General features: G+C 37.3%; 2 protein-coding genes across 3 annotated transcripts; one reads left to right on the top strand and one right to left on the bottom strand.

Moving 5' to 3' along the window:
• Positions 1-2,054: 2,054 nt before the first annotated feature.
• nek4 (NIMA-related kinase 4) lies at positions 2,055-23,400 on the top strand. 2 transcript variants are annotated; one of them, XM_038298117.1, is made up of 16 exons: positions 2,055-2,303; positions 3,988-4,254; positions 4,366-4,563; positions 5,991-6,098; positions 9,317-9,471; positions 11,273-11,411; positions 15,091-15,663; positions 15,725-15,769; positions 17,413-17,562; positions 17,775-17,939; positions 19,567-19,633; positions 19,884-19,993; positions 20,110-20,201; positions 20,286-20,503; positions 21,477-21,613; positions 22,897-23,400. In XM_038298117.1, exons 1-16 carry the CDS (start codon positions 2,214-2,216, stop codon positions 22,993-22,995), a joined length of 2,613 nt encoding a protein of 870 aa, XP_038154045.1. In that variant the 5' UTR covers positions 2,055-2,213; the 3' UTR covers positions 22,996-23,400. The 2 variants fall into 2 exon arrangements, with proteins under 2 accessions (XP_038154045.1, XP_038154046.1); XM_038298118.1 differs by having other exon boundaries at positions 15,091-15,648.
• A 137-nt stretch (positions 23,401-23,537) lies between these two features.
• spcs1 (signal peptidase complex subunit 1) lies at positions 23,538-27,353 on the bottom strand. Its single transcript, XM_038298120.1, has 5 exons — positions 27,313-27,353; positions 26,257-26,362; positions 25,882-25,941; positions 23,904-23,990; positions 23,538-23,800 (listed from the first exon to the last, which is right to left on the bottom strand). The coding sequence occupies exons 2-5, from the start codon at positions 26,290-26,292 to the stop codon at positions 23,672-23,674; spliced, it is 312 nt and encodes a 103-aa protein (XP_038154048.1). The 5' UTR covers positions 26,293-26,362; positions 27,313-27,353; the 3' UTR covers positions 23,538-23,671.
• Between the last annotated feature and the right edge of the window lie 230 nt (positions 27,354-27,583).

The following is a 27,583-nucleotide window of genomic DNA, read 5'->3' on the forward strand; positions in this document are numbered from 1 at the left end:
AACATTTTTAGTACTCAGTTTGTTGAAAAAAGTTTGAAGTTTGAAAACATAAATGGTTAATTTTCATATTTCAAAATATTGCAAAAAGATGAATCTAATGTAATGTGTGTCTAGGTAAACCATCCATGTTCTGATATACTATGAAAAACATGCAGATGACAGGAACCGTTTTCCAAGATTAAAAATTTTTTTTTTTACCAGTTTAAAAAAAGCATATTTAAAAGCTAATTTCTACCAAAAACTAGCCATTTTCAAAGCTCCTCTTCAAAAACAGTTTGTTTTCTTCATAATTAGTAAAGGGCCTTACCTAACATGCCAATGCCCAACATGAATGTATCCATCCCATAAGGCATCACTCTGGAGCGTCCCCTAGCAGAGCCTGTTGGTGTCATCACTTCTTTGGGCTGGGCTTTCTTACACTCCACCTAAACCAAAATAATAAATATAAAAGTATACCAAAGATGTAAGAAGCTACTGGTTCAAAGTTAAATTTGACACCATACTACAAATGAAAGCCTTTTTTAGAAGTTCTAGAGTGAGCCTCTCCCACCTCTTTGTACTCACTACTGGTCAGTAGGCTTAAAGAGTGCCACCATGACTTTACATTCTGTTAAAACAGTGATAGATTAGCTGTTTGGAAGTATTTGTAGTCGGGGGGATATATGCAGAAAAATATGTAGGCAGATAGCATGCATAATTAACACCTAACATGAACACTCAGCACAATTTACACTAGAAGACTACACAGACAGATTTTTTTTTTTATATATGTATATATAGTAGGTATTATCTTTATATATATATATATATATATATATATATATATATATATATATATATATATATATATATATATATATATATATATATATATATATATATATATATATATATATATATATATATATACACTTTTTCCACAAACACAATATAATCATTTTAACTTCTCATTTGCTGAGATAATCCATCCCACCTCACAGGTTGTGCCATATCAAGATGCTGATTAAAACCTTTATTAGTGCACAGGTGTGCCTTAGACTGCCCTCAATAAAAGGCCACTCTGAAAGGTACAGTTTTGTTTTATTGGGGTCTGGGGACTCAGAAAATCAGTCAGTATCTGGTGTGACGACCAATTGCTGCATGCAATGCGACACATCTCCTTTGCATAGGGTTGATCAGGTCTTCCGTTGTGGCCTGTGAAATGTTGATCTCTTCCTTCAATGGCTGTGCGAAGTTGCTGGATCTTGGCAGGAACTACATGCTGTCGTATACGCAAACAAACATGCTCAATGAGTGACATGTCCGGTGAGTACACCAGCCATGCAAGAGCTGGGACGTTTTCAGCTTCCAAGAATTGTGTACAGAATCTTGTAACATGGGGCAGTGCATTATCCTACTGCAACATGAGGTGATGTTCTTGGATGTATGGCACAACAATGGGCCTCAGGATCTCGTCACAGTAAATCTGTGCATTCAAAATTCATTCAATAAAATGCACCTGTGTTCTTCGTCCATAACAGACGTCTGCCCATACCATAACCCCACCGCCACCTTGGGCAACTTGAACCATAACATCGACTTAAAAAAACTGCTCACACACACATTGCCACACAAACTGTCTGCCATCTGCCCTGAACAATGTAAATAGGGATTAGTCCATGAAGAGAACCTCTCAAACGAGCCAGACACAGTGAAGTTGGAGAGACTCAAGTCAGTTATTCTATTTTATTCTATTATGTTTTATTCTATTCCATTCTGTTCTGTTTTATTCTTTTCTATTCTATTTTATCATATTCTGATAGAACATTACAGAGTAGAATAGAATAGAATAGAATAGAATAGAATAGAATAGAAGTCTTTAGCTTTTCTCTAATAAAAGAAAAGCCAAAGACAAGTTTTCCACTGAGGAATCATTCATGGAAGAGTTGTTACCCTCCAGGCTCTAGGTGGCGCTTCAGGTAAAGCAGAACATTGATTTTTTTCCCCCTCTCAGCCTCTGTTGCCTAGTGATGACAAACTACACAGCTCCTGATTTCCTGCCCTTTCAAAAAAAAAAAAAAAAAAAAAAAAAGAAAGAAAAATCTCATCGCTGCCTCCGAAGCTAACTCAAAGTTTTCCGAACAGTTTTCTTTATCGTTTAATCGGCGGTTCCAGAGGAGCTATGGCGCTATGGAGCAGCTGCAGTCTCCGTGTTATCTAGCTGGTTTTAACCGATGATGAATAATTATAGTTTCATCAGGGTTGTTGGGAAGGGAAGCTACGGAGAGGTGAACTTGGTGAAACACAAGACAGACCGAAAACAGGTTAGAAACAAACCAATTAACATTAACCACTTTGTTTTTTGAAGTATTTTGTGTTTTCGCAGCGATGACGCTAAACATATAGCAGATTAGCTAAAAGTCGGTTAAAGGATTTACTGAGATTTCTGTCTGTAGCTGAATAATTGGATGGTTCTAAAGCTCCAGTTGTATATCAATCTTTGTCTTTAAATAAACAAATATAAAAATAGATTCCAAAACAAATAGATCCAATGCTGGTTCTATTTATATCTCGTAAATGTTCTCAGTAATTGTACATAAATAGTAAATCTTACTGTAAAATGATCGATTATATCTCATTTTTTGACCTTTTCCACCTTTTTTTGTTAAGTTGGATCTTAAATGATCCAGCATAAAAAAATAGTGCTACTTTATTGTAAAGTAAAATAAAAAAAATACTATTGGTTATTAAAATCTATTATAAAAGGATAAAGAAGATTTCTTTTGTCTGCAATTTATCTAGAGAACAGAAAACAATGTGAACAATCAGAAACATCTGTGTGAAATACTGTCAGTTCAGTCAGTTACACTCAGTAATACTGTTCAAAATACATAAAAAAATCAAAGATCATAGCATTCAGACTTAGAATTTGCCAACTTTTATTGTCATTTTGCACCCAGAGGGTTTTGTGCAGCTCTTATAACATTTTAAATTCTTAAAGTGCAGCAGTGATAAAATGTAGACAGAGTGGGAGAAAAAACATGGTGCAAAAAATTGCATTGATGTGGTCAGTTTGATGCAGAGTCTGTGACATGATTAAGAGTTTTTTCAACAGTTTAAAGAGTGATGGCAGAGGGGATGAAGCTGTTACAGAATCTGCTTGACCTGCATCAAATGCTGCAAAGCTTCTTCCCAGAGGGCAGCAGGGAGAACAGCTCATGATGGGGGTTATGAGGAGTCATTGATGATTTTACGGGCCCGGGACATGCAGTGCTGGGATGAAATGTCTTTAATGGAGGGAAGAGGAGCCCCGATGATCTTCTCTGCTGTTCTCACCACTCTCCTCACCTTCTTCCAGTCGAGGCACTGCAGCCTCCACACCACACAGTGAGACAGCTGGTCAGAATGCTGTCTATGGTGCTTCTGTAGAAGGTGGGGAGGATGGGTGGGGGCAGGTGGGTTCTCCTCATCCTCTGCAGGAAGTAAAGGTGCGTCTGTGCACTTTTGATCAGTGAAGTGGTGTTTACATTCCAGGTTAGGGTGTCTGTGATGTGCACCCCCAGGAATTTGGTGGTGCTGAGCACCTCTACAGCTGAGCTGCTGATGAGCAGTAGAGGTGGTCAGCAGGACCAAATTCAGAGAACACAGTCTAGCACCAATTCCTAATTTAATCCCATAGAGTTTATGGTCTGTAGAGAGTGCATCCAAAATGCTTCCCTTTGGAAGAAGAGTTTATCTGCGTCACTTCCTCTTTTAGGAACAAGTAGTTCCCAGACATAATAATTCCAGGAAGCAGTTGATATAAAACACATCACACTTTCCCCATACATCAAAAACAATGTAGTTTTCCTTCAGTTGCATAATTATGCACTAATTTTTGTGGTCCATCACATAAAATCCCTAAAACCTACGGAAACGTTTGAGATTGTTAGATGAGAATGTGGGAGAGTTCAAGTGATGTTATTAGTTTGGCAACAAACTGTCTGTTCTGTTGCTGTTTTTCTCCAGTATGTGATAAAGAAGCTGAATTTAACCACATCGTCCAAGAGGGAGCGACGAGCTGCAGAGCAGGAGGCGCAGCTTCTCTCCCAACTGCGACATCCCAACATTGTGACTTACAGGGAGTCGTGGGAAGGAGACGACCGTCAGCTCTACATAGTGATGGGTTTCTGTGAAGGCGGGGACCTCTATCACAGGCTCAAACAGCAGAAAGGGGAGCTTTTGCCAGAGAGACAGGTTGTGGAGTGGTTCGTCCAGATAGCCATGGCATTACAGGTACAACATATTGGCATACTTAGCTAAAAAGATGGAGTTAACAGAGTGGTGTTTTTTTGGGGGGGGTTTGGGAATTTAGAAGTCATTGTTTTTATTGAATCTGCTTTTCAGTATCTCCATGAGAGGAACATTCTCCACAGAGACCTTAAAACGCAGAATATCTTCCTGACAAAAACCAACATCATCAAAGTTGGAGACCTGGGCATCGCACGAGTTTTGGAGAACCAAAATGATATGGCCAGTACTCTGATTGGGACGCCGTACTACATGAGTCCAGAGCTCTTCTCTAATAAACCCTACAACCACAAGGTATCATCACTTCCTTTTCTCAGTATTTAAAGGACGCTGGGCTCATTTCAAATTATTGTCCTAAAGGTTTTAAACAGCTTAAAGGTGATAGCTATAAGTTTAACACCTCCTAGCCAGTAAGTGGCTCACAAGAACTCCCCCACCCTTGTTCCAACCCTCAGTTAAACTGTTTGCCAGCTGGTTGCCATGTCTGGCAGCAGGGGGGATTTACCATTAGGCAATACTAGGCAGTTGCCTACTTGGGGCCCCATAAAACTCTGTTTACATTTATAGTTAATGCAACAATTGCTTATTTGTGCACATTAATTATGTTTTTGATAAAAATCCCTTCCCTAAAATGCCATCAGAACGCTTAAATTATTAAGTGTGTCTCAGGCCCCTCCCCCTTCAGTGTCCACCATATTTGATCAGTGCATTTCCTGCACATGTTCAGAAAGGTCCAAACAGACAGCAGCAAACCATTTGAAAAGAAATGATGCAAAGAGCAGTGTTGCCAACTTAGCTCTATTGTCTATTCTATTAACATTTCTCTATCTGTATGATGGGTCTGTTTTATATGTTGTCTTCTCATTTCAGAGGGGCCCCCTGCCTGTTTTTGCCTAGGGCCCCAACTTTCCTAAATCCACTCCTGTCAGGCAGTGTGTAGGTGGCTACCTCTAAATAGCCTCCGAACCCCTTTGCTTCTTTAAATCTACACCAACACTCAAATGCGTGACCAATGTCCATCTTGTTTTTGCTAGTTTTTTGTTTTTTGGTTAAATATGAGAAATTGTAACGCAGTGAAGAACCATTTCATGTCTGTTATGAAGCCACTAGGAGCTCATGTTGACTTCAGTCTGCTATTCCTGTTTGTGGAGAGTCCTTGGCATCAAAACCAGAAGTACATATTTATATTTTTGGACCTGTCAAAATTTACAAAACATTGATTTCTATGCTGTTTTTCCAGCGATATTAATACTTTTATTCTGCTGAACTTCTTAGAAATATTTTTTTTTTTGTTACGAATGGTTTTGATGAGAAAGTTGTAGATATGAACTTTTAAAGAAGTGTAACTGCTTTGTCTGCAATATTCTCAGGTCTTCATTAAATGGCCTAACACATCTGGGTTCCCCTTACAATTTATACTCATAAACCTTCGTGTTTAAAGTCAAACTGTCCTTTTTAATAATTTAACCCATTCAACAGCAAAATATATTTATTATGTTAAAATTTCAGTAAATACTAATACATTTAAAATGTTTATATATTTTCAACATCACTTCACAGCTAGTGGGAAAACTATTTATTTAAGTTTGGAACAAAAAAATCACAATAAATCCACATTTGGATGTATTTATAAATAAATAATTTCTAACCTCATTAATATCTTGCCAATAGTTCTTGGTGAAGGTAATATTGTGTGCAATATGTATGTTTTTTTCCCCCAGTCAGATGTATGGGCCCTGGGTTGCTGTGTGTATGAGATGTCCACGCTGAAGCACGCCTTCAACGCCAAAGACATGAACTCACTGGTTTATCGCATTGTAGAGGGAAAGGTTGGTTTCATCGTTCATCATCTTTCTTTTAATAAACTTTGAGTTAGAAATATGTGGTTTATTACTTTATTTTCAATAAGATAACAAGCACCAATTTTTTGCTCTTTGTTATTTAAAAACCGGACTTTGCTTCTACTGTTCTGCCAGTTCTTTAACCCAGCAACGATCCAGAGTAGTAATAAATTCCTCTTAAAGGAACTAGTTTCAGGACAAACTAATATTTTAACGTCTTTTATAAGTCAAGCAGAGAAAGAATTAAGGAAATTATAACTGAGGCTCTTGCCAGTCAACAGAGCTGTTGCAACATAAACAAAAAATAATTAAATCATGAACATTAGACTTTTATAATCTTAAGTGTGTCAATTTCCTCATATATTTCATCCGTAAAGGAGTTTGTCGCTTCACTTGGTATTGTTTTCATTGGGTAATAATATTATTAGGAAGACTGTGAAACGGTTAAAGTTCTAAACTAAGTGTGCGTAGCTTCTAGCATCCCTGTAAATGGTAAAATGGTAAATGGCCTGTACTTATATAACACATTTTGAAGTCAGAGGACTTGACCAAAGTGCTTTACACTACATTCAGTCATCCTATTCGCTCACACACAAATGGTGGTGAGCTATATTGTAGCCACAGCTGTCCTGGGGCTTACTGACAGAAGCTAGGCTGCAGTACACTGGAACCACCATTAGTAGGTCATTGACATTTTTCTTCAATTCATCAATTCTTGCCAGACTAACTCTACCAGACTTTGTGTCTCCATTAGCTGCCCAGTATCTCCATTCTAATTGCTTTCCTCTAGCAGTAACAAACATTAGCTCATTTCACCTTTTCATTATTGGTTATTAAAATCTTCATTAAAGATTATTATCCTACAAAATTGACGTCTCTAACTAATTATAAAATTGAGGGAGATTAAATGAAACATAAACACTTATTATATTTAAGAAGCTAAGATTTTAAACCTTCAGTCTGTGTATGATTAATAAAGATGATCCATCTGCAGAGGGGTTTGGTGAATTTTTATTTATTCTATTATGATATAATTTGCTCCCCATCTATAGATGATTAGGTTTAAAAAAAAAACCCTCAAGTGCAAAGTCATTACCACCCTCAGCTTGGAGATCTGATCAAGAGTATGCTGTGTAGGAGACCTGAAGTACAAATAAGAGATGTACCTTATTGTATTTTTGCTCAGGGACAAGTAAAAATTACTTAACCAAGAAATGAGTTAAGGGTGAAAAAGTATTTAGTAAATATGTTATGCTACTGATTAAATAAAATATAAAAATTAACAGTGTTTAAAGTTCTATGCAAATTCTGTTGTTTTAAATAATGAGATAAAAAGGAAAATAAATGTACCATGTGCAGTGATTACAGAATAACAATTTCAGGTGGAGCAAACACTTTACAAAATATAACCTAGTTTCTTTTCTATGAAGTCAAACCTTATAGTATATTACGGTATTTATATAGGTCAGAATAGGCTAAGTTACTTCAAGTAACAAGATACAGCAACTGTTTTCTGTTTTCACTTGACTTCTAAATACAGCGAATAGTAAATAACATTGAAACAGTAAATCTTGAGTAAAAAAATGAATCTCACTTTAACAAAAACTGTAGGTGTTTGTCTCTCTGGTGCATTTTTGTTTAAAATATGTTTAATAAGTTGTTGAATTCATGCTGTTTTGCACAGTTTTAACCTTAGTCAGGTAAATAACATGCTGCTGTTTTTTTTTTTGCACATCTCTGATTTTGCTGCTATTTTCAATTATTCATTACTATAAAAATGTCCACAGCTATACACTCACCTGCCACTTTATTAGGTACCCCATGCTAGTAACGGGTTGGACCCCCTTTTGCCTTCAGAACTGCCTCAATTCTTCGTGACATAGATTCAAAAAGGTGCTGGAAGCATTCCTCAGGGAGTTTGGTCCATATTGACATGATGGCATCACACAGTAGCCGCAGATTTCTCGGCTGCACATCCATGATGCGAATCTCCCGTTCCACCACATCCCAAAGATGCTCTATTGGATTGAGATCTGGTGACTGTGGAGGCCATTTGAGTACAGTGAACTCATTGTCATGTTCAAGAAACCAGTCTGAGATGATTCCAGCTTTATGACATGGCGCATTATCCTGCTGAAAGTAGCCATCAGAAGTTGGGTACATTGTGGTCATAAAGGGATGGACATGGTCAGCAACAATACTCAGGTAGGCTGTGGCGTTGCAACGATGCTCAATTGGTACCAAGGGGCCCAAAGAGTGCCAAGAAAATATTCCCCACACCATGACACCACCACCACCCGCCTGAACCGTTTATACAAGGCAGGATGGATCCATGCTTTCATGTTGTAGACGCCAAATTCTGACCCTACCATCCGAATGTCGCAGCAGAAATCGAGACTCATCAGACCAGGCAACGTTTTTCCAATCTTCTATTGTCCAATTTTGATGAGCTTGTGCAAATTGTAGCCTCAGTTTCCTGTTCTTAGCTGAAAGGAGTGGCACCCGGTGTGGTCTTCTGCTGCTGTAGCCCATCTGCCTCAAAGTTCGACGTACTGTGCGTTCAGAGATGCTCTTCTGCCCACCTTGGTTGTAACGGGTGGTTATTTGAGTCACTGTTGCCCTTCTATCAGCTCGAACCAGTCTGGCCATTCTCCTCTGACCTCTGGCATCAGCAAGGCATTTCCGCCCACAGAACTGCCGCTCACTGGATGTTTTTTCTTTTTCGGACCATTCTCTGTAAACCCTAGAGATGGTTGTGCGTGAAAATCCCAGTAGATCAGCAGTTTCTGAAATACTCAGACCAGCCCCTCTGGCACCAACAATCATGCCACGTTAAAAGTCACTCAAATCACCTTTCTTCCCCATACTGATGCTCGGTTTGAACTGCAGGAGATTGTCTTGACCATGTCTACATGCCTAAATGCACTGAGTTGCCGCCATGTGATTGGCTGCTTAGAAATTAAGTGTTAATGAGCAGTTGGACAGGTGTACCTAATAAAGTGGCCGGTGAGTGTATATTGGTTATTTTTTCTCCAGGTGAACAGTTTTATATTGTTAAAACGCTTTGCAGTACAGACACATACACTTATAGTACATTACTTTATTGTTTATCATTTAAATCTTCACAACTATGTTATTCTTATACATTTTTCTAATTTCCACATTTTTGTGACCATTAAAAAAAATAATAATTTTTTTCTCATCAGCTGCCACCAATGCCAAGTCAGTACCACCCTCAGCTTGGAGATCTGATCAAGAGTATGCTGTGTAAGAGACCTGAAGACAGACCTGATGTCAAACATGTCCTCCGGCAGCCCTACATAAAACGTCAGATCGCCATGTTCCTTGAGGCCACCAAAGAGTAAGAGTCATTTAGTCATTATCCTATTGGCTTTTTTCATAGTTACTTTCAGGTAATAAGTAAATAGGAGGCTAGAAATCAGCAGACATCACTTTTCATGGCTACAATGATAACGCTCTGCTCTGTATTGATGTCTTCTGAAGGCCCCAGACCCATGGATGCACTGTTTAAACGTATTTAGCTTTTAAATCACAGAGAATTTACCTCAGCTGTGTCAGGATGAAACTCCAGTTATAGTTATGGCCACAGTCAGTACTCATAGCCCAAGTTAAAAGATTGGCAATTAAATCTCTGATCATATAAAAAAAAATCTCAAAATACATTAATAGAATAGTACACCCAAAACATGATTAGCCTTCATTTTCTACTCACCCCCATGCTGAACAACACTCTGGAGTACTTTTTTGATATCTCAAATGCATCTGGAGATCTGGGAGGCTTCTTGCTGTCTGCTGACATTCAAATAATGGAGGTCTATGGTGCCCGAGGCAGAAAGGTCCATAAAAGTCCACAAAAAACGTGTCAATATTCCTCCATACTGCTCGTCCAATGTATTCCAAGTGTCCTGAGTGGGTAGCGTCCAGAATTTACTCGAAACAAAGTCATTTAGAATGTTTTTAGAGCATAAACAGTAGTGTATAGGATTTCCTAAAAGCGCGTTCACGAGTCTACGGAAACCGCGGCAGACCAAACCAGATGAAAGTGCGCATTCAGCTCGGCAAAGAACTCATGCTCTTCCTCAACAATGAAGTCCTCAGACATTTTTCTTTCGTTGTTTCTTTCTTTGCACAGGTAAACAGCACATTTCTTCTTCTATGCTTGCATTATCGGCAGAGCAGACGCTGAATGCGCACTTTCATCTGGTTTGGTCTGCCGCGGTTTCCGTAGACTCGTGAACGCGCTTTTAGGAAATCCTATACACTACTGTTTATGCTCTAAAAACATTCTAAATGACTTTGTTTCGAGTAAATTATGGACGCTACCCACTCAGGACACTTGGAATTCATTGGACGAGCAGTATGGAGGAATGTTGACACGTTTTTTGTGGACTTTTATGGACCTTTCTGCCTCGGGGCACAATAGACCTCCGTTATTTGAATGTCAGCAGACAGCAAGAAGCCTCCCAGATCTCCAGATGCATTTGAGATATCAAAAAAGTACTCCAGAGTGTTGTTCAGCATGGGGGTGAGTAGAAAATGAAGGCTAATCATGTTTTGGGTGTATTATTCCTTTAAAATGTTTGGAAAAAAAGTGATTTTATCATCCTTAAAAGATGCAACCATTTCCTTCAGTCCAATACAGATATTCAGTTATCAATAAACAGGGCAGATAAGGATGCATTAATTTGAATATCTGGGTAGTTAAAAAGGGCCCATAACCGATATTTACCTATATTGTATATATGAAATGAAAACAGCTAATGCTTGGAGATAGCCATTAGTAGTTAGTTTCCACACAGTTTTACTTATTAAACCAATACTGATATACTTTTTTTTAGGAACACTGTTAATTTCCATTTTAGATTTTGTTGTTTTTTTCCTTTATGAGAGGTACAGTTCCTAATGCTCTGTAATTGATCAATATCTTTACTTTTCAACTCTTCCTCCTTTCATTTTTAATGATTACCTGTTATCTGTCTTTTGGTCTCCGGTGTTTAAATGTCTGTCTTTATGTTTGTAATACCTGTAAAAGATTTTGCTTTACATATGACTGAATAAAAAGTCCTCTATGAATAAAGCTGAAACAAGCGATTGAAGTTTAAACGATAAGCATTCTCCCTACATGTCTGTTTGGGTTCCAGAAAAACATCCAAGTCGAAGAAAAAAGCCGTGGTTGGATCTGGAGATCACAGGAGCAACAGTCCATCAGCTGCTGCGTCTTGTCCTTCAAAGCCTCCAAAGCTTCCTCCATGTCCAAACACTGTTGCCCCGGTGAAGCTGGTATGTCGATAGTTATTTGAGTTATTGAATTTATCCTTTGACAGTATTATTTAAGAGTAACTTACAGGTTATTTTCTCCCTTAGATAAAAACCAGTATATACCTGCTAAAGTTTATATTCTTTATTAGATAATTTGGTGATTAATTTGTTATTAAAAAAATTGATAAGTCCAGAAAAATAAACTAATGGACTGTATAGCTAATTTCATTTAATCCAAGGATGCGAGGCTTGTTTTTATATTGAGCCACTTTGGCATCATCAAGTCTTTAACAGGGCTGATTACAACTCCACAAATAAAGCTTGATTTTAGGTTTCATTTACAAAAAGCTCACTGTTCTTTGGTCTCATTTTTAAAGGATTGTTCAGGAGCTCTAATTAAACATTCCATGCATCCAAAAGGTAGAAACAGTGAATGGCAAAACGAAACAAAATAAAAAAATATTTCTGGAAGGAAATTATGCAAGTTTGCTCTGATTCCTCACATTAAAATCTGTGTCACCAGTTTCCTCTGTTTCTAAAATGTGGGAGCCCCATACAGACGGGTTAGATTTAGCATGAGGGGATGCAATTTTTCACCCCAAGATTATGATTTTATAGCTAGTAAGGTTTCTAGATTAAATTCACCAAGGGGGCAGGGATGGGTTAGTGTTATCATGGGAGCAAAAAACAAAAGAATCACAAAAATGAAATGAAATAAGATAACAGAGTTTCGCTTTTCTTATTTTAAGCATTAATCATGATATTGCATCTGCAAATTCCTTTACTTACCTTCTCAAACAGTGCTATTTAAAAAAGAATTGACTTGCGTTTAAAATTTAGCCGTTCATATTTTCACTACAGGGTCCATAAAAGGCGCCTGGAAGAGTTCTACAGGAGCCTTGGCCCTTGCTAGCCCCAGAACTGCCCCTGTTTACATATCACAACAACTGTGTAAAACCTGGTGCTTGAAGCCGATTTGTTCATATGCAAGCTTTATAAATTAGACTCTGGGTATTCTAACTTTACTCCCATTTATTTTCCAATATTAGCTTTTATACTTTGCTAAGAAATTGTATTTACACCCTTTGAATTTTCACATCTCTTGTTTTCTCATATTTTATTGATTTATTGATATTTTTTTATATATAAAAATATTTCCCTAAAGTTTGTTTTTTTTCCTCTCAGTTTTGAGCTTAAGAATGTAAGCAAATCAGTTTTAGATAAAATGTTGAAAGGAGCTATACCTGATGAACTTACATTATTCTGAACAGGAAAGCTCTTCTTTCTTCTGGCATGTATGACACTAAAGACGCACCTCATGCTTGCAGTCCTCGAGCCTCATTCCACACATCTAACCGTCACAGATAAAATGTAACTATAGTAGAAAGTAACATACAGCTCTGAAATGCTAATAAACATTAAAAATCCCCTGTCTGGCAGAACTAGAACCTGTGTTTAAATCTAATCCTGGGCTTTCATCAAAGTTTCTCTTTCGGTCACTCTTTCCTTCTAATCAGTTATTCTTCTTCTAGGCTTGCTCACATGGCAAGATTTTAAAGTTGTTGGTCAGTTTTCAAAACATAAGGGACACCACACATGCTGATTTAAAATCAATATAGACTATAGAACGGTCCTCTTCGGGCCTGCGAAAAGCTCGATACACCGCACACAATTTCACCCGGAGCATTTAGCGGATGGTGACGGAAATCTAGCCAAACCTCTAGAGAAAAGGGTCAAGGCCGTGGATTTTTTTTGAAAACCGCCATAAAAAAAAGACACCTTCCTTTAAAGTCCTAAATATATTTTTGGGCATTTGAAATTTTCCACAGATGATGACTGCTATCAACATGTCGTTATTTATGTGTTTGTTCGATGCTTTATTCTGGAGTTTCCTCTGTGGAGTTGATGTGTGCACAGCACAGCAGATTCATGGATGTATGAGATCTTCTCATGGATGGATTGTAGATTCATTCCTGCAGTTTCAGAAACATGCAGTTGCATAATGCTCAGATAATACGCATTTCAATTGGTTTGCCTAAGAAATCTAAGTTGAGATGTTAAAGAATAAAAAAATGCAGATTCTTCCAGCTGCAGAGGCTGCTGCAAACTTTTTTAAAGTTAAAAGTTCAGCCATAAAAGCTCATCACAAAAATATGCTTTGTAAATATGAAGCAGGTCATGTCTTTGTCTCACTACCTAACATTTGCATTGGAGTCACTAACATGCTGAATAAAGTCCCGAAGCTAGAAACGTATTTGTTGGAATTTGTTAGCTGCTTATGTTGTTCCAGAAATAATGAGAACATCTAAGTTCACCTACCTCAGTTCTACAGATCAGTGACTAAACAATGACCCAACATTGCGTCTGGATGTTATACAGTTGACATCTATCACACAGGTTCCTTAATCTGCTTAGTTAAAGTGAGTTTTCCTCTATAAAAAAATGAGGGGTACAGTATCAAAACTGTTTTTCTACGGTGTTACTATGCAATGTAATGCTTTGAAAACAGTAATATTGCAGAAAATGGTTTTCAGCAGTGTTTGGCTTAGAATTAAATGGCTCCATACTGATAGTTAACATCATAGGCCGACTATAAACTGTGTCCTACAATCACCTTAACATCAGAAGGCTTTTTCAGATGGTGTCAATGTGTCTTCAGGAATGAAACCTACTTCATTTAGCCCTACTGTCTGCATCTTGTACTATCAGTCAATTTAAAAAAGTAAAAAAAAAATATCCACTGGACTTTGTTTCCAAGTTTGAAGAAGTTTCGCTTCCCATCCAGGAAGCTTTTTCATTTCAAAATTCAATTTCCAATTTGGATGACTGAGAATCATCACCAGCATATCCTTGATTTTGAGAATTGGTCCTGATAAATCCTTAAAAAGTTTGTGAATTCAATGTTAACCAATATGTGAGAACCCTGGACAGTAAGTGCAGCTAATGATGGAGAATTCATCTGCTGGGTTTGTATTTCAGCAAAGAAGAAAGCAGCTTAAAGCCACCAGACTGTGGACAATATTAATTTTTTTTAGCATCAAACATAAGTTAATTTAAACTCAAGGTAATTTCAGAACCCAAGCTGAAGGAAATAGTTATGTGCACAAACTAAGTTGTACATTTTATTCTTTTGGTGACTTTGTTGAATTCATCTTAAAATGTAGCATTTTGGGTTTTAACTGTACAATCAATAAATGTATTGATGTATTGCATGCCTCTCGGTGAGATTGTGCCCTGCATCTGACTTACTTACCGCTGATCATCTGAGAAGGTACAGTGCGCACTGGGATGTGAGCATCAGCTTGCATCTCTGTTGAGCTGTATTCAGTGGCCGCTACAAAAATAAAGCACTCTATGACCGAATAATTCATTCTGGTTTTCACTAATCTTAGAGTTATAGATTTTCAGGCTCTTAAGGCGAATTTGACTGTATTTAACATCCAAGAAACCCTGAATAGCACATTGGAAGGATAAAGAAAATGGTCATATCTTTGTCTGTTTGCTAACAAAATGTTTGTTACCAAATATTTACATTTATGATATATTATTAATGAATAAATTTTTATAAAGCTTTATGAATTAGTAATTTATAATAATTTGATAAATCAATATGTTTTCAATTCATTATAATTTTATACATTAACATTTTTCATAAATAGTTTAAACATTTGTTCACACAGTTTATCCTCCTTTATCTTAGAAAGAAGACACAGCACAGGAGAATGAAGACCAGAACGGTGTCCCAGATTTCCAACCTTCACGATCTCCACCTCCATCAGCTGACATTCTCAAAGCCAGTATCGCGCCCATGGCAACCGTCAGCAACATTAATATTGATATGGCTTCACAGTTGAATGACAATACGGTGATGAATCACATTCAAAGGCCCCCGACCATTAAGCCAAGCAGGGAACCTGCAACTCGCACCGTCCACAAAGAGGGCAAGACGAGGCGGAAACCGGATCCCTCACCTCCCCCTCCCCCTGTGACTCCCCCTCCCAGAACTGCAGCAGACGAGAGGACAGCTTCCAATGGGGTGTTAGGTATCCGTCCAAACAGAGGTGATACCTTTTCCGTCCCCGTGGAGAAACAGGACTCAGATGTGGACAGTAAGGATGACACTAACGAGTTACTTCAAGAGGCCGACGCACAGAATTCAAATGCTGGAAACATTATGGATGTGGATGGAAATGTGGACAATAAAAGTGAAACTGTGACTTTAGTCAAGCGTATTCCAGCACATCTACCACATGTTGATGTACGTTTTGAAAAGGTAAAAGAAAATGAAAGTTTTTTTATCTCACCTTTTTAAATGAGTCTCTCTGTCCTTGCAGGACAGCCTCGAAAGTACGGAAAAGCTGTTAGAACGTCCAGCAGTGGTAAGCAATAAATGTCCCATATTGTTTCCCTTAAAAATAAAGCTTTAATAGTCATAATTACAACATTTTTTGTTAGAATAATTACTAAAAATAATACATCCTTGGAATGTCAAGAGTGGTGCAGTTGCCTCGTTTTCCACAACAAAGTTTGAGCATGTCTCACCCTTTTCTGTACTAGTGTAAACATAGAAAATAGAAGAACTGATTAAAAACATCAACATTTCTGCAAACATTTTAATCTTAGCATATATTTATACAATTTAATATAGAAAGCCATAAACATACCTCATAGTCATGCAACAAAACGATCTCAAAATACATGGTTCTCATTTTCTATTTCACCTAAAATATTTACAAAATGTTGGTTAGATAGAAAAAAGGGTGAAAATAAGGAATATCCTTTTTAAATGTGTGTTCAGAAAAGGCATTTATAATCTGATTTATGAATTTTGGTTTTGAAATATTCATTTAGAAATAGGATTTTAAAGTTATTTTTTAAGTTCCAGTATTTACTAAAATACGATTCTCTTTAGTAAATTAATTTATAACGTTCGATTAGAAAATGCTTTTTAAATGGGATTTCCAAATTGCAGGATTTAAATGTTACATTGAAAATATATGTCTTTCTTTTGTGAGAGACTCTCTAAGTCCTCCATAGTGAACAGAGATATGGAACAGTGAGCATTTGTTGCTTTGACATACTGTCAGACAATTTCCCACTTTATTTCAATGAAGTGGATGGTGACTAGGATTTATATTTCTTTGTGTAATCTAACAACCCTCGGTGGGAGAGTCCTTCTGATGTTAGCAGTGCTTTTAATCTGGTGGTTCCAGTTTAAAAGCACTGTTTAAAACTTAGCACTATGCATTAAATCACTAAAGCCTTCCATATATACCATGTTAATTGCCAGCATGTCTTTGTTTAATCATGTTGCAAACATTTTGTCTTAACGCCCTACACTTTTCTATCCTCAAATCCTCGATTTCCAAGTGCTGCTCCGCCATGTAGCGCAGCTAAATAGGCGCTATTTAGGGGATAAGTTCAGGAGTATATCTAGTATTTATATTTACACACATAACCACATAAAGTTAATTCTACATCCTAGTTGTTATTAAAAGGGATAAATCCTGCACAGGACTCTATTGATTCATGTTTCTCCTCTAGCTTGCCCCCGATTCAGCAGTTCTGCTTAGGAATAAATAATATCGCCCTCTACTGACCGACAGTAACATTACGACTCTGAAAGAAATTCCTTTTAACCAGATGTTATTAATTAGATGAGACCATTTTTAACCTAATAAGTACTTAATCAAAATTTTATAAGTGAAATATGTGTTTACTTCCAAAAAAAAATACATTCTTGTTTTTTATACATTCTGAGGTGTCCAAAATATACACATCTTTACTTCTGATTACGACACCAACAAGCCGAGCTCTAGATCTTTGGTGCCAAAGATGCTCAGACGCCATGCAGAAGTTGCTGCTTCAAGATTGGAATAAGAGCAGATGTGTGAGAGTACGCCACCTACTGGGTGGGAGGAGTTAAATTGCAGCTAGCTCCTTAAGAAAAACTAGTGCAAGGTTAACAGACAATGCATTTCTTTTCTTGTGGTGTTTTGATGTTTCTGTTGTGTTTTAATAGGGGCCTGTTGAAGAAGAAATTTCTGCCGTTGCACCTAAACAGGATCAAGGTATTTTTTGCCAAAATCTCCAGATCCTTTCAGAGCCACAAGGATTAGAGCCACTCAGACGTGGGAGGCTTTCAGATCCAACTAAAGGGGAAAGTAAACAGGTAAACATGGTTTGAAATTTCACATTTCAATATAGAACTATGACATTGCAACTACACATTTTTTTCAAAATAAAATAACTGAAAATTTGTCCAGAACTGAATAGCTTTGTGTTTTTTGAAAAGTGACTCTGAAACTGCAGAAAGCAAATATGAAAACAAGTGTGATTAAAGTTATTATTATATATTTGTTATGTTGGAATGTCTTTTGCTAGTTTAAGGTAGCAGCTCCAAGACCTTTACCTCAACCTCCCATAGAGGCTGCAGCTGTGGAGAGGAAAAAGAGGACCAAGAAGACCTCAGAGGGCAAGAGTGTTGATGTGACTGCAGCCTCCACATCTGTTAGCTCATCCAAGGATGGATTATTACCTCTACCACAAGTGAGGGTGACCCTATTATCCCCTAGACAATGATCTGGAGTTTTCTCTAAGTCTTTAAAACACTTTTCTGGATCTATTTCTATGCATTTTATCTAAAAAATTACCTTGCTATTGATCGATTGTTTCACTGCGATTTTCATTTACCCTGAAGCTGCATGAAGTGTTAGTTGCTGAAAAGCTGAAACCATCTCTCCTTTTCCCAAAGGGAAGGGTTTGAGTTTAGGGAAAATATTTAGTTATGTATGGGTGGGACAGAGACACAGTCATGATGCATCCAAAATAACGATTTAGAATATATATAGCATTTAATAGTTGTTATCTCAACCCTATTTTTGTTTTCTTTACCAACCCCTGCCAAATGGCTGTCTGTCGGTCTCACTCGTCACCTGCTCTCTCTTCTCTCTCTAAAGGCGCTCAAATTTAAGATGGATGGATGGATGGATGGATGGATGGATGGATGGATGGATGGATGGATGGATGGATGGATGGATGGATGGATGGATGGATGGATGGATGGATGGATGGATGGATGGATGGATAGATAGATAGATAGATAGATAGATAGATAGATAGATAGATAGATAGATAGATAGATAGATAGATAGATAGATAGATAGATAGATAGATAGATAGATAGATAGATAGATAGATAGATAGATAGATAGATAGATAGATAGATAGATAGATAGATAGATAGATAGATAGATAGATAGCAGCTGCAGGAGGGGGCAGGGGCACCGCCCAATCACTGACTCTCTGCTTTAGAGAGAAACATAGGTAAGTGAACACGATCATCTGAACAGAAGATGATTATTAGTGAGTCACTTAGTCACCTGTCACCTGGTTTAAGGGATCAGTCCACTCAGGAACAGACAAATCCAGGTTCCAGGAATACATCAGAGCGTGACGGCAGGAACCTGTGTGATAGATGTCAGCTATATAACATCCCGTGCGTCGGGCATCCAGCTCAGACAGAAATGCTCCTGGGAGGACAGGTTCAGAGTCCCGTGCATCGAGCATCCAGCTCAGACATAAACGCACTGGCAGAATCCAGCAGTAGTCCAACAGAGGTTCAAGCGGGAAGATCAGACAGAGGGAGGGTGAGAGGGAATGGAATCAGGAAAACAGAATCACTCGGGGAATGCTGAAATGCTGGTTAAGGATTAAACTAGCCTGAAGATATGGGCTTAAAAATAAACCCCTCACTGGAACAGGGAAATGAACATTGGACATAACTAAAATTGACAGACAGGAAACTAACAGAAGGAAAACAGGGAACAAACAAATCAAACAATGATCTGACCATGGTAGCTGGAACTGAGCCCAATATAAGGACAACCGGCAGGTGGGTGAGATAAGTGATAATTAGGATCTGGACAGAGTTAAGTAGGTGAAAGGCATGAATAATTAAGGTGAGCTATCCAGGCAGATCGTGACAATCCAGCTGTTAGAATCACTATATACAACATAAATGATGCCTAATGAACTAATTTTAGCTTCATTTCAATCATTGTCTATTATTTACTTGGAAATTAGCTGGTTTCTATCAAATTAACACTTTTTGGTATCTATGCTTCATGGTATCCTTTAATGATTTTTATATAATTGAAAAATTTCATCTTTTTAGGAACGTCCTCTGACTGCCAGAGAGAGAAGACGTCTGAGGCAGTCCCAAGACAGCGCAGGACCAGCAGGTAACGCCACCTGCCCATCACTGAAGGCTGTTTCATTAAAAAGAATGCATCTTTAAATGGGTTTTTGCTGCTGTTTGAGAATTTCATAAAGGAATTTTTTTTTTTTTTATCAGAAAACCCATCCACATATTGAAGCATCATTTTCCACATACTTTTGTTCACTTAACAGTTTGACTGAAATGTTCTGTGAATTATTAGACTGTTATAAATTCAGAGGAACTCCTAGTTGGTTGTTTTCTACCTTGCCTAGGTCCTAGTGCTGTGCGAAGGTCATCGTATGATGTCAGCTCTGCTAGAGCTGAGCGACATGTCCTCTTTACTCGATCTGCTTCATACTCCATGACAGAGTCCATTAGTAAGGTAAAGTCAGCCCAGACTTTTTTTTTATGTATTTTTCTACAGTTCAGAAAAGGCAAACATTTAAAAATGTATTACCAAATACTATGTTCACAAGAGTTTGGTTTATTATCTTACAGCACGATAAACTGGCAGAGCAAAGATCAGATGAAGATGAGTGCAGCTCATCTACAAGCTCCACGGAGCGCTCCGAGGGAGACTGTAGGGAAAGGTGAGAGCAGTAAGAGCTTTCCTTCAGTATCACGCTGGAAAACGGAGAAACCTTCATGTAAATCTGCTCTGTGTACGGATCCAGAAAAACCGAATCCAGCGACATGCATGATTTGGTCCACATGATGACTCAGACTCTGAGGATGGATGTTGGAGATGCCGGACATGAGGTGGGAAAAGGCAGATTGGAGCCCAGCACGCTGCCCGAATTCAAGCTGAACCGCAGATACAGGGACACCCTACTGCTTCATGGGAAAGCCAGGGAAGAGGCGGAGAACCTTCCACTCCAGGAAATACCAACAGGTTGAGACGCTGTGGTTTATTCATATAGCCATCTGCGACCCCAGAACGTTCTTGAGTTTATTCCAAAAAAGTAAAAAAAAATAAATAAATAAATCCACTGCACTGGAAAAAAAAATCTAGAAATATTAAATTAAGTGTATTTTCCCCTTAATTTGAGTAGGTAAATTAGATAGTTTGTAAATGGAATGAGTATTTTTTCTCTTAAATAAGATAATTATATAATATACTCTTGGAATAAGACAATGCAATTGTGTTTTCTTATTTCAAGTGTAAATTGTCTTGTTCCATTGAAAAATGTCTCTTTTACCCCCTCAATCTTAGAACAAATGCACTTTCGCTTCCCATCCAGGAAGCTTTTTCAATTCAAAATGTCAGAAATAGCGTTGATTTTGAGGCTTTATAGAGTGGACCAAAGAAAAAGCATTGTTTTGGTTTAGAAAACACCCAAATTGAACCGGACTGGGCAGTCGTTGGGTGCAATACCTGAGGAATCAACTGTATCACTGTATTGGAGGTTTATACAGCCAATACAGCTATACAGTTGATTCCTTCCCTCTATCGTCTCGGCTCCAACCCCCATATAGGGGAACAGAGCACCTCCCTGTTCACCCAAGCAAAAAATTCCCTCTAACGACCCCCTTTTAGAGACAAAGACAGGTATCAGGTATTGCAGACTAACAAAGAACCCAATGACCCCCATTCCTAAGGGGTGGACCTGTTATATGATGATTTGAATGATTTGCATCTTTTCTAAGGCAAAACAAGGGTTTGTCTTAAGTCCATTCTATAAGACCTCTAACTCGACCCTATTTCCAACAATTTTAATTGAAAAAGCTTCCTGGATGGAAACCAAAACGTCTTCAAACTTGGAAACAAAGTCCAGTGGATTTTTTTTTATTTTTTTGGAATAATTATGACCTGGATGACTGAGAATCTTCCCCAGTTCTTGAGTTTAACTTCTCTGTTTCTCCAGAGGGCTCTCCATCCGGTCCAGCTAAAGTCAGACGGGCAATAGAGCGTCTGAGAACCGATGTGGTGAAAGGTCTGGGTGTTAAGCTTTTGGATAAGGTGCTTGAAATCATGGAGGAGGAAGATGAGGTCAAAAGAGAAGTAAGTAGAATAAACACTTTAACCCTGAAATAGAATCTTTAGATTAAGTGGAACACATATTTTCACCTGGGATGTCTCAGCTGGTCTTTATTTCCCTGAACAAGAAGGACTAATTAAGAGCTGACTTTTGCTGAAAAAAGAACCAATCAGATTCTGTGATTTAGTTATGAATTTAATGCCAGTTCTATACCCAAGAACCCAGCTAGCATTGCACTGCATCAGTCAGTATGGGTAACCCACCATAAAGTTCAGGAGATTCTCCATCTGTTTTTCTGTTATATTTCTGCAGATCGGCCATTTTATGCTCCACCAACAGGAATCGACTCTTTAAGGAAAGCTGCTACACAACTTTAATGAACGTTTCTGAAGATAATTAAGTTGTCACCTCAAAACAGCTTTATTGTAGTCAACCCAATCATGCAGACAGATTTAAGGACGGATTTGAAACTTTTTCCTTCTAAGGAAACTCAGCTGATTAAACAGAGAGGGGAGAACTCAGGTTTCAGCTTTCAAAAACCTACAATGCAGTAATTGAGTTAATCCCTTCCCGCTATCATCCAGCCCCAGCCCCTGTATAGGAGAACGGCGGACCTCCCCTATTCAGTCAGGCCAACAATCACCTTTAATGACCCCCTTTTCAAGCACTTAAGACGGGTAATGGACATTGCAGGCTAACAAAAGAAGCCAAATGACCAAAAATGGGTGGAGCCCTTCGTCCCTGTCAATTTGCATGTTTTCAAAACAAAAACAAGGCTTTTTTGGGCTACTCTATAAAACCTCGAACTCAACGCTTTTCCTGACATTTTGAATTGAATAAGCTTCCTGGATGGGAAGCGAAATGTCTTCAAACTACGAAACTAAGTCCAGGGGATTGTTTTTAATTTAAAAAAAAAATGTTTTCCTATTAACACTGCTAAACTTTATGAACATTCTTACTAGAAGGAAAGGGTGGAGCAATGTGATAGTGAAGCCATATGGTCTAGGAATGGGATGTCACTGAAGCTCATATATAAGTCAAAAGAGTAAAAAAGATTGGGTAGATGGGCAGCAGTGAGAGGGAGACCTGATCCAGGGACATAGAAAAGCTTTGGATTTTAAACTGTTTCCACAAAGTCCGCCTGGAAATCACAGCCAGTTCCTCATCAGGGATTGGGAGTTGAGTTCAGAGAGGAACACTAAGTAATTAAGTCTAAAGGGAAAAAAAGATGTTACATTTTAATCTATGAGTTCTAATTAAATCATAAAAGAAATTTTTATTCAGGTGCCTTTGTTTTTATTTGCAGCTGTGCCTTCGTGACCAGATGGGAGATGAGAAGTACCACGCTTATGCCGTCATGGTGAGACAGCTGAAGTTTTTTGAGGATATTGCCGTAAAGATGTGAAAAGCATGGTAGAATACACTACGGGATAGCACTGGTAACTCTATCAAATCAAACGTCCTTTTATTTATTACGGTACCTCTACCAAACTTAGACTGAAATTTGTACCAGGAGGAAAATTCAGATCTGATAAATCAATACAGATAATTATCTTGATGAGTTTTTGTTTTGACTTTCTGAGTATTGACACCAAATGTGAAAATGAGCCTTTAAAGTTAAGGATGCCTATGCAAAGTTTATTTTAAAGCTTCCCATTTGGTTTTCTCTTTTATTGTTGGAGTTTCATTTATTCATTATCCAATTTATCATATTTGTTATTTCTGCTGTTATTTGGACTTATTTTCTTCTTTTAACATGTGTAATAGATATATTGTAGATAGTGTGATTTCTAATAAAACTAAAATTTAATACCTTTATTGCTTCAGAATGATTTATTAAATGACATGTCTTTTTTTATATCAGTTGGAGATTTTACAGATATTTTGTTTAGAATGTTTTACTGTAAATTGAAATTTTAACATCAATAAAACAGAGGGCATCAGATATTTTTTTTATATTTTTAATGACGTATTATGAATGATTTTAAACTGAATGTAAATTATAGGACAAATTTCACTTTTCCATATAAAAAAAACCCCCAAAACAATTGTAATCCATGGCCAAAGGGGGAAGAGTGGAGTTATTTATTATGCTTCTTTCTCTTGATGTTGTCCTGAGGCTTTTGGTTAGGCTCCCCGCTGGCTTCCGATACGACCGGCTGCCAGGGCAGAGGGTTCCTCCTGTACATAGGCCACGGTGGCAGGGTCAGCTGGGGAGGAGCAATGAAACAGAATGGCAGCTGTTTACAGGGAATCCTAAAAATGCTGGATGTGATATGAAGAAAACAAGAGACAGTGGATGTGAAAACTTACCAGACAGGACACTGCAAATCCAGCCAATACGATGTACACGGTCCAACCAAACTGCTGAATAATCAGCCCATAAACGAATCCAATCACCTGGAAGAAAATCCAAACCATACTGATAAAACTGGACACCTGGTGGGATGTATGACCAGTAGAACTGCCACACATCTAAAATATGGACAACATTGTGTTTCAAAATCAGTACAGGGCTTTTTTCTTCGGTTGTTTATGTATTTCTGTCATCTTTAAAGCAGCTTTGTCATATCTGCATTTTGTATGAAAATGCTAAGTCATTTGTTCAACCATCAGGGATTTTTTTTATTCTACATAGTACAAAGTTCAGAGATTGACACAATCATGGAAAATCTGAATGGATTTTTGCTAAAAATGTCATGTGATCTCCCTTTTTAGTAGCAGCTTTAAAAAAACATGCAAATACATTATGCCACATTGTGTCTTATTTCTGTTGGTCAGTTCTACAAGTGAAACTCATTACACAGAATATTTACGCAATTGTTTAAATCTGTTTTAGAAATGTTGTATTTTGATAATTATGGATTACAGATAATAAAAACCCTAAATATGTTTTTTTTTTTTTAGACATTTTGAAAAATCTAATGAGACCAGTCATCAAGTGGAAGCAACTAAAGTTATTTCTTAAGAAGCGGTCTGTTTGCAGAGTACTTTAGTGCCAGGTTTACGAAGGCATGAGGGGAAAAATCTAGGTCGGGAGAGTACCAATTTCATTGCATTTACCCGCCCAGCAAGTGCAGTGATCGCAAAAAAAATTATTTATCACTCAAAATTACGACATTAGCTGAAAACGACCCACCCAGCGCCATTTTTGTTGTTTTGTACATATTCTCGCGTGATTTGAAAAAAGCCACAAGATTTTCCGCCAGATGGCGTGATTTTTGTCAACCTAGCCGTAATTTTGATGTAGTTTTTTTTTATTGAAAACTTCAAAATTTACCAAAACGACAAATAAGCTAGAAAGCGCTATCATGTCTGAGACATTGGAGAGATGCATTTAAATGTTATAGAGCTAACATGTTAAATTGGTGACCTGTTATGTTAATATTATTGTCTTGTTGCTGCATTTATTTTGTCAGGGAAAACTAATCCTGAGTCAGTTAAAAGTCAGGGAATTCTGAAATTATGTAAGACTGTGGAAACCCTGTATAAAATAACTGTATAATGATTCTCTAGAAAAGTCACATTATATTAATTGTATTATCTTGTATAAACATACTGTGACTCTAAAATAAGTTATTCATTTGTGACATTGACTTCTATCTTGTGATTTATCTTACCGGTAAGTTTTTAACCTGTCAAGTTTTTTTTTTTTTTTTAGATTTTTAACATTACAATTTGTATTTTTCCCAAGCACACAATAGTTTAAAGCAAAGTTTAGTCTGAAAAGAATGTGCAGGAAGGATTGAAAGGCGTGTTAACAAGGTAATGTAGGCTTGAGTTCACTATCTGAGGCATGCATATACACACCAGGAACCTGTAAAATTAAAAAATTCTGAATTACAAAAAACATTTAAAAAACAAACATGTTTCATTGATATATATATATACAAAAATGAATATTAGGAAATATATTTATCAAACATTATACTGGGCAAGTAAAATTGTTTCTGGGCAAATGACATGTGAAAGTCGGGCAAGTGGTAAAAATCCTTAACCTCAACCCCTGTTTGTTGTTTTTATTTGTGTGTATATCTTTTAGTTAACCTACATTCCACCACTGCTGCTGTCAAATATAATTTTCACCACTGTGGGACCTTAAAGGATATTTAGATTTAATTTCAGACAAGCTTTAAAATCAAACACCACTTACATATAATTTTTCTCTGTAAAGAAAATATACTGATTGAACAGATTTTGTGGCATATTAAAAAATATTAGTTTTCACTATGGTTTTAATTCTGTTTGAAATCTAAAAATCCCATTTCCTGGTCTGAATCAGAACATTTACCGCAGAGATTAGTATAATTCCTTGGAATATCTGCTCAGCCAGCTTCTGGCCCTTATAATCCTGCAAAAGATGAAAGGGAGAGAAGATGTGTTAGCAATGATTGCAGCATCCATTACAGTCCGTTAGCAAAGATGCTAATATTCAACTGATGTTAGAGCAGCATAGTGAGAGATAGTTTATAATAACTTCAGTTTCATTATCCCAGCTCCTATTAAATTGGAAGGCTTAAAGCTCTGCCCAAAATGAAACATGACTTTAGATAGCATATGTTACTAGTTAAAGCGCCAGAAAACTAACGTCTCAATCATAAAGCAAACTATTACTAATAATGCCTCAACTTACATCTTCCAAATAAATTATCTAATTAGTTCTTACCATGTGCGTAGGAATGGACTTGAATATAGACAGCATTTTGCAACCTGAAATTAACTGCTTAAACGGAAATAACTTTGGCTCTTGCTAGCAACACCTAGCAGATCACTTCCGGTTTCTTCTTCTTCTTCTTCTTCTTATGGGATTTTATGGCGGTTGGCAGACTTGTGAATTGTGCATTACCGCCACCAACTGATATGGAGTAAAGCAAGAAAACAGGAAACGATTCACCCCCCCCCAAAAAAAAAAAAAAACCTGTGTAACTTAAACCAACATAATACTAAATCACATTTGCCCATATAATTTTAATTTACTCTAGGTCATCTTAACTCTGCCAGTTTCTGATGGTCCCATCGGTCCTCCCATCATACTTCCAACCATCTCCCAGTTCAAATCTTTAATGTCCAGATATTTTTCTGCAGCCTTCACTATTATTTTGATTTTTTCCGTTTTTTTTTTGTTGTCTGTGCAGTACAATTAATTACTTCTACCATGAAAAGAACAAAATTTGTCTTTTTAACAATAAGTGAGTCTTCATCAATTTTTAGAGATTTCTCTAGAGGTTTGGAATTTGCCGTGTGTTGAACTGTAGGTTTGGGTTTTTCTGACTGAGATGGGATCCTTTTTGCAGTTTCAGCGTAGGTTATTCCGAGCTCAAATTTCATTTTTTTAATTTCCTCAGACCTTTTGCTTGCTTCACAGCCGCGATAGGCAGCAGTATGTTCTCCACCACAATTACAGCATTTTATTTTAGCTTCTTTTCCACATTTTCCGTACTCATGTTCTCCTGCACACCTTCCACACCTCTGTTTCCCTTTACAAACTGCTGCAATGTGACCGAATTTTTGGCATTTGAAACATCTCAATGGTGGAGGATTGTAGATTTTGACATTATAGCTTATGTAACCGATGAATACTTTGCTTGGTAATTGCTCTTCTTCGAATTTAATTAGCACAGATAAACTGTCAGATCTTTCTCCGTTTCTTGTTGTTTTTAACCGTTTTACTTCTTTTACTTTTGCACCGCTTATGTTTTCCAGAATCTCTTTTTCAGAACACTTCCGGTTTCAAAAGCTACGTTGAATGTTAAGGAAGGACCCATCCACTCAATACGTGTGCCTTTATTTAAAGGAACAGCGCTGTTTCTCAAACTCATATATCATGTGAACCCTCAAAGGTCTTTGAAGGCATTACAATATTCATTTAAAAGTCTACAGAGTATGTAAGTTGACTGAAAGATGCCTGTTGAAAATGTGACTTTCCTTTATTATATCTTTTACATCAAATTTATATTTTCTATGTATACTTTTCATAATACTCATAATACTCA

The sequence above is a fragment of the Cyprinodon tularosa genome, unplaced genomic scaffold, assembly GCF_016077235.1.
Source record: "Cyprinodon tularosa strain WSP-4 unplaced genomic scaffold, ASM1607723v1 ctg40, whole genome shotgun sequence".
Taxonomy (NCBI): Eukaryota; Metazoa; Chordata; class Actinopteri; order Cyprinodontiformes; family Cyprinodontidae; genus Cyprinodon; species Cyprinodon tularosa.

What these genes read in the sequence shown, in the direction of transcription:
- nek4 (XM_038298117.1), top strand. Translation starts at nt 2,214, where the DNA reads ATGATGAATAATTATAGTTTCATCAGGGTTGTTGGGAAGGGAAGCTAC. An exon ending in AGACAGCGCAGGACCAGCAG is followed by an intron (nt 19,634 to 19,883) that starts GTAACGCCACCT and finishes TACCTTGCCTAG; the next exon opens with GTCCTAGTGCTGTGCGAAGG. An exon ending in TGACAGAGTCCATTAGTAAG is followed by an intron (nt 19,994 to 20,109) that starts GTAAAGTCAGCC and finishes ATTATCTTACAG; the next exon opens with CACGATAAACTGGCAGAGCA.
- spcs1 (XM_038298120.1), bottom strand. Translation starts at nt 26,292, where the DNA reads ATGCTGTCTATATTCAAGTCCATTCCTACGCACATG. An exon ending in AGTCCATTCCTACGCACATG is followed by an intron (nt 25,942 to 26,256) that starts GTAAGAACTAAT and finishes CATCTTTTGCAG; the next exon opens with GATTATAAGGGCCAGAAGCT. An exon ending in GATTTGCAGTGTCCTGTCTG is followed by an intron (nt 23,801 to 23,903) that starts GTAAGTTTTCAC and finishes GCTCCTCCCCAG; the next exon opens with CTGACCCTGCCACCGTGGCC.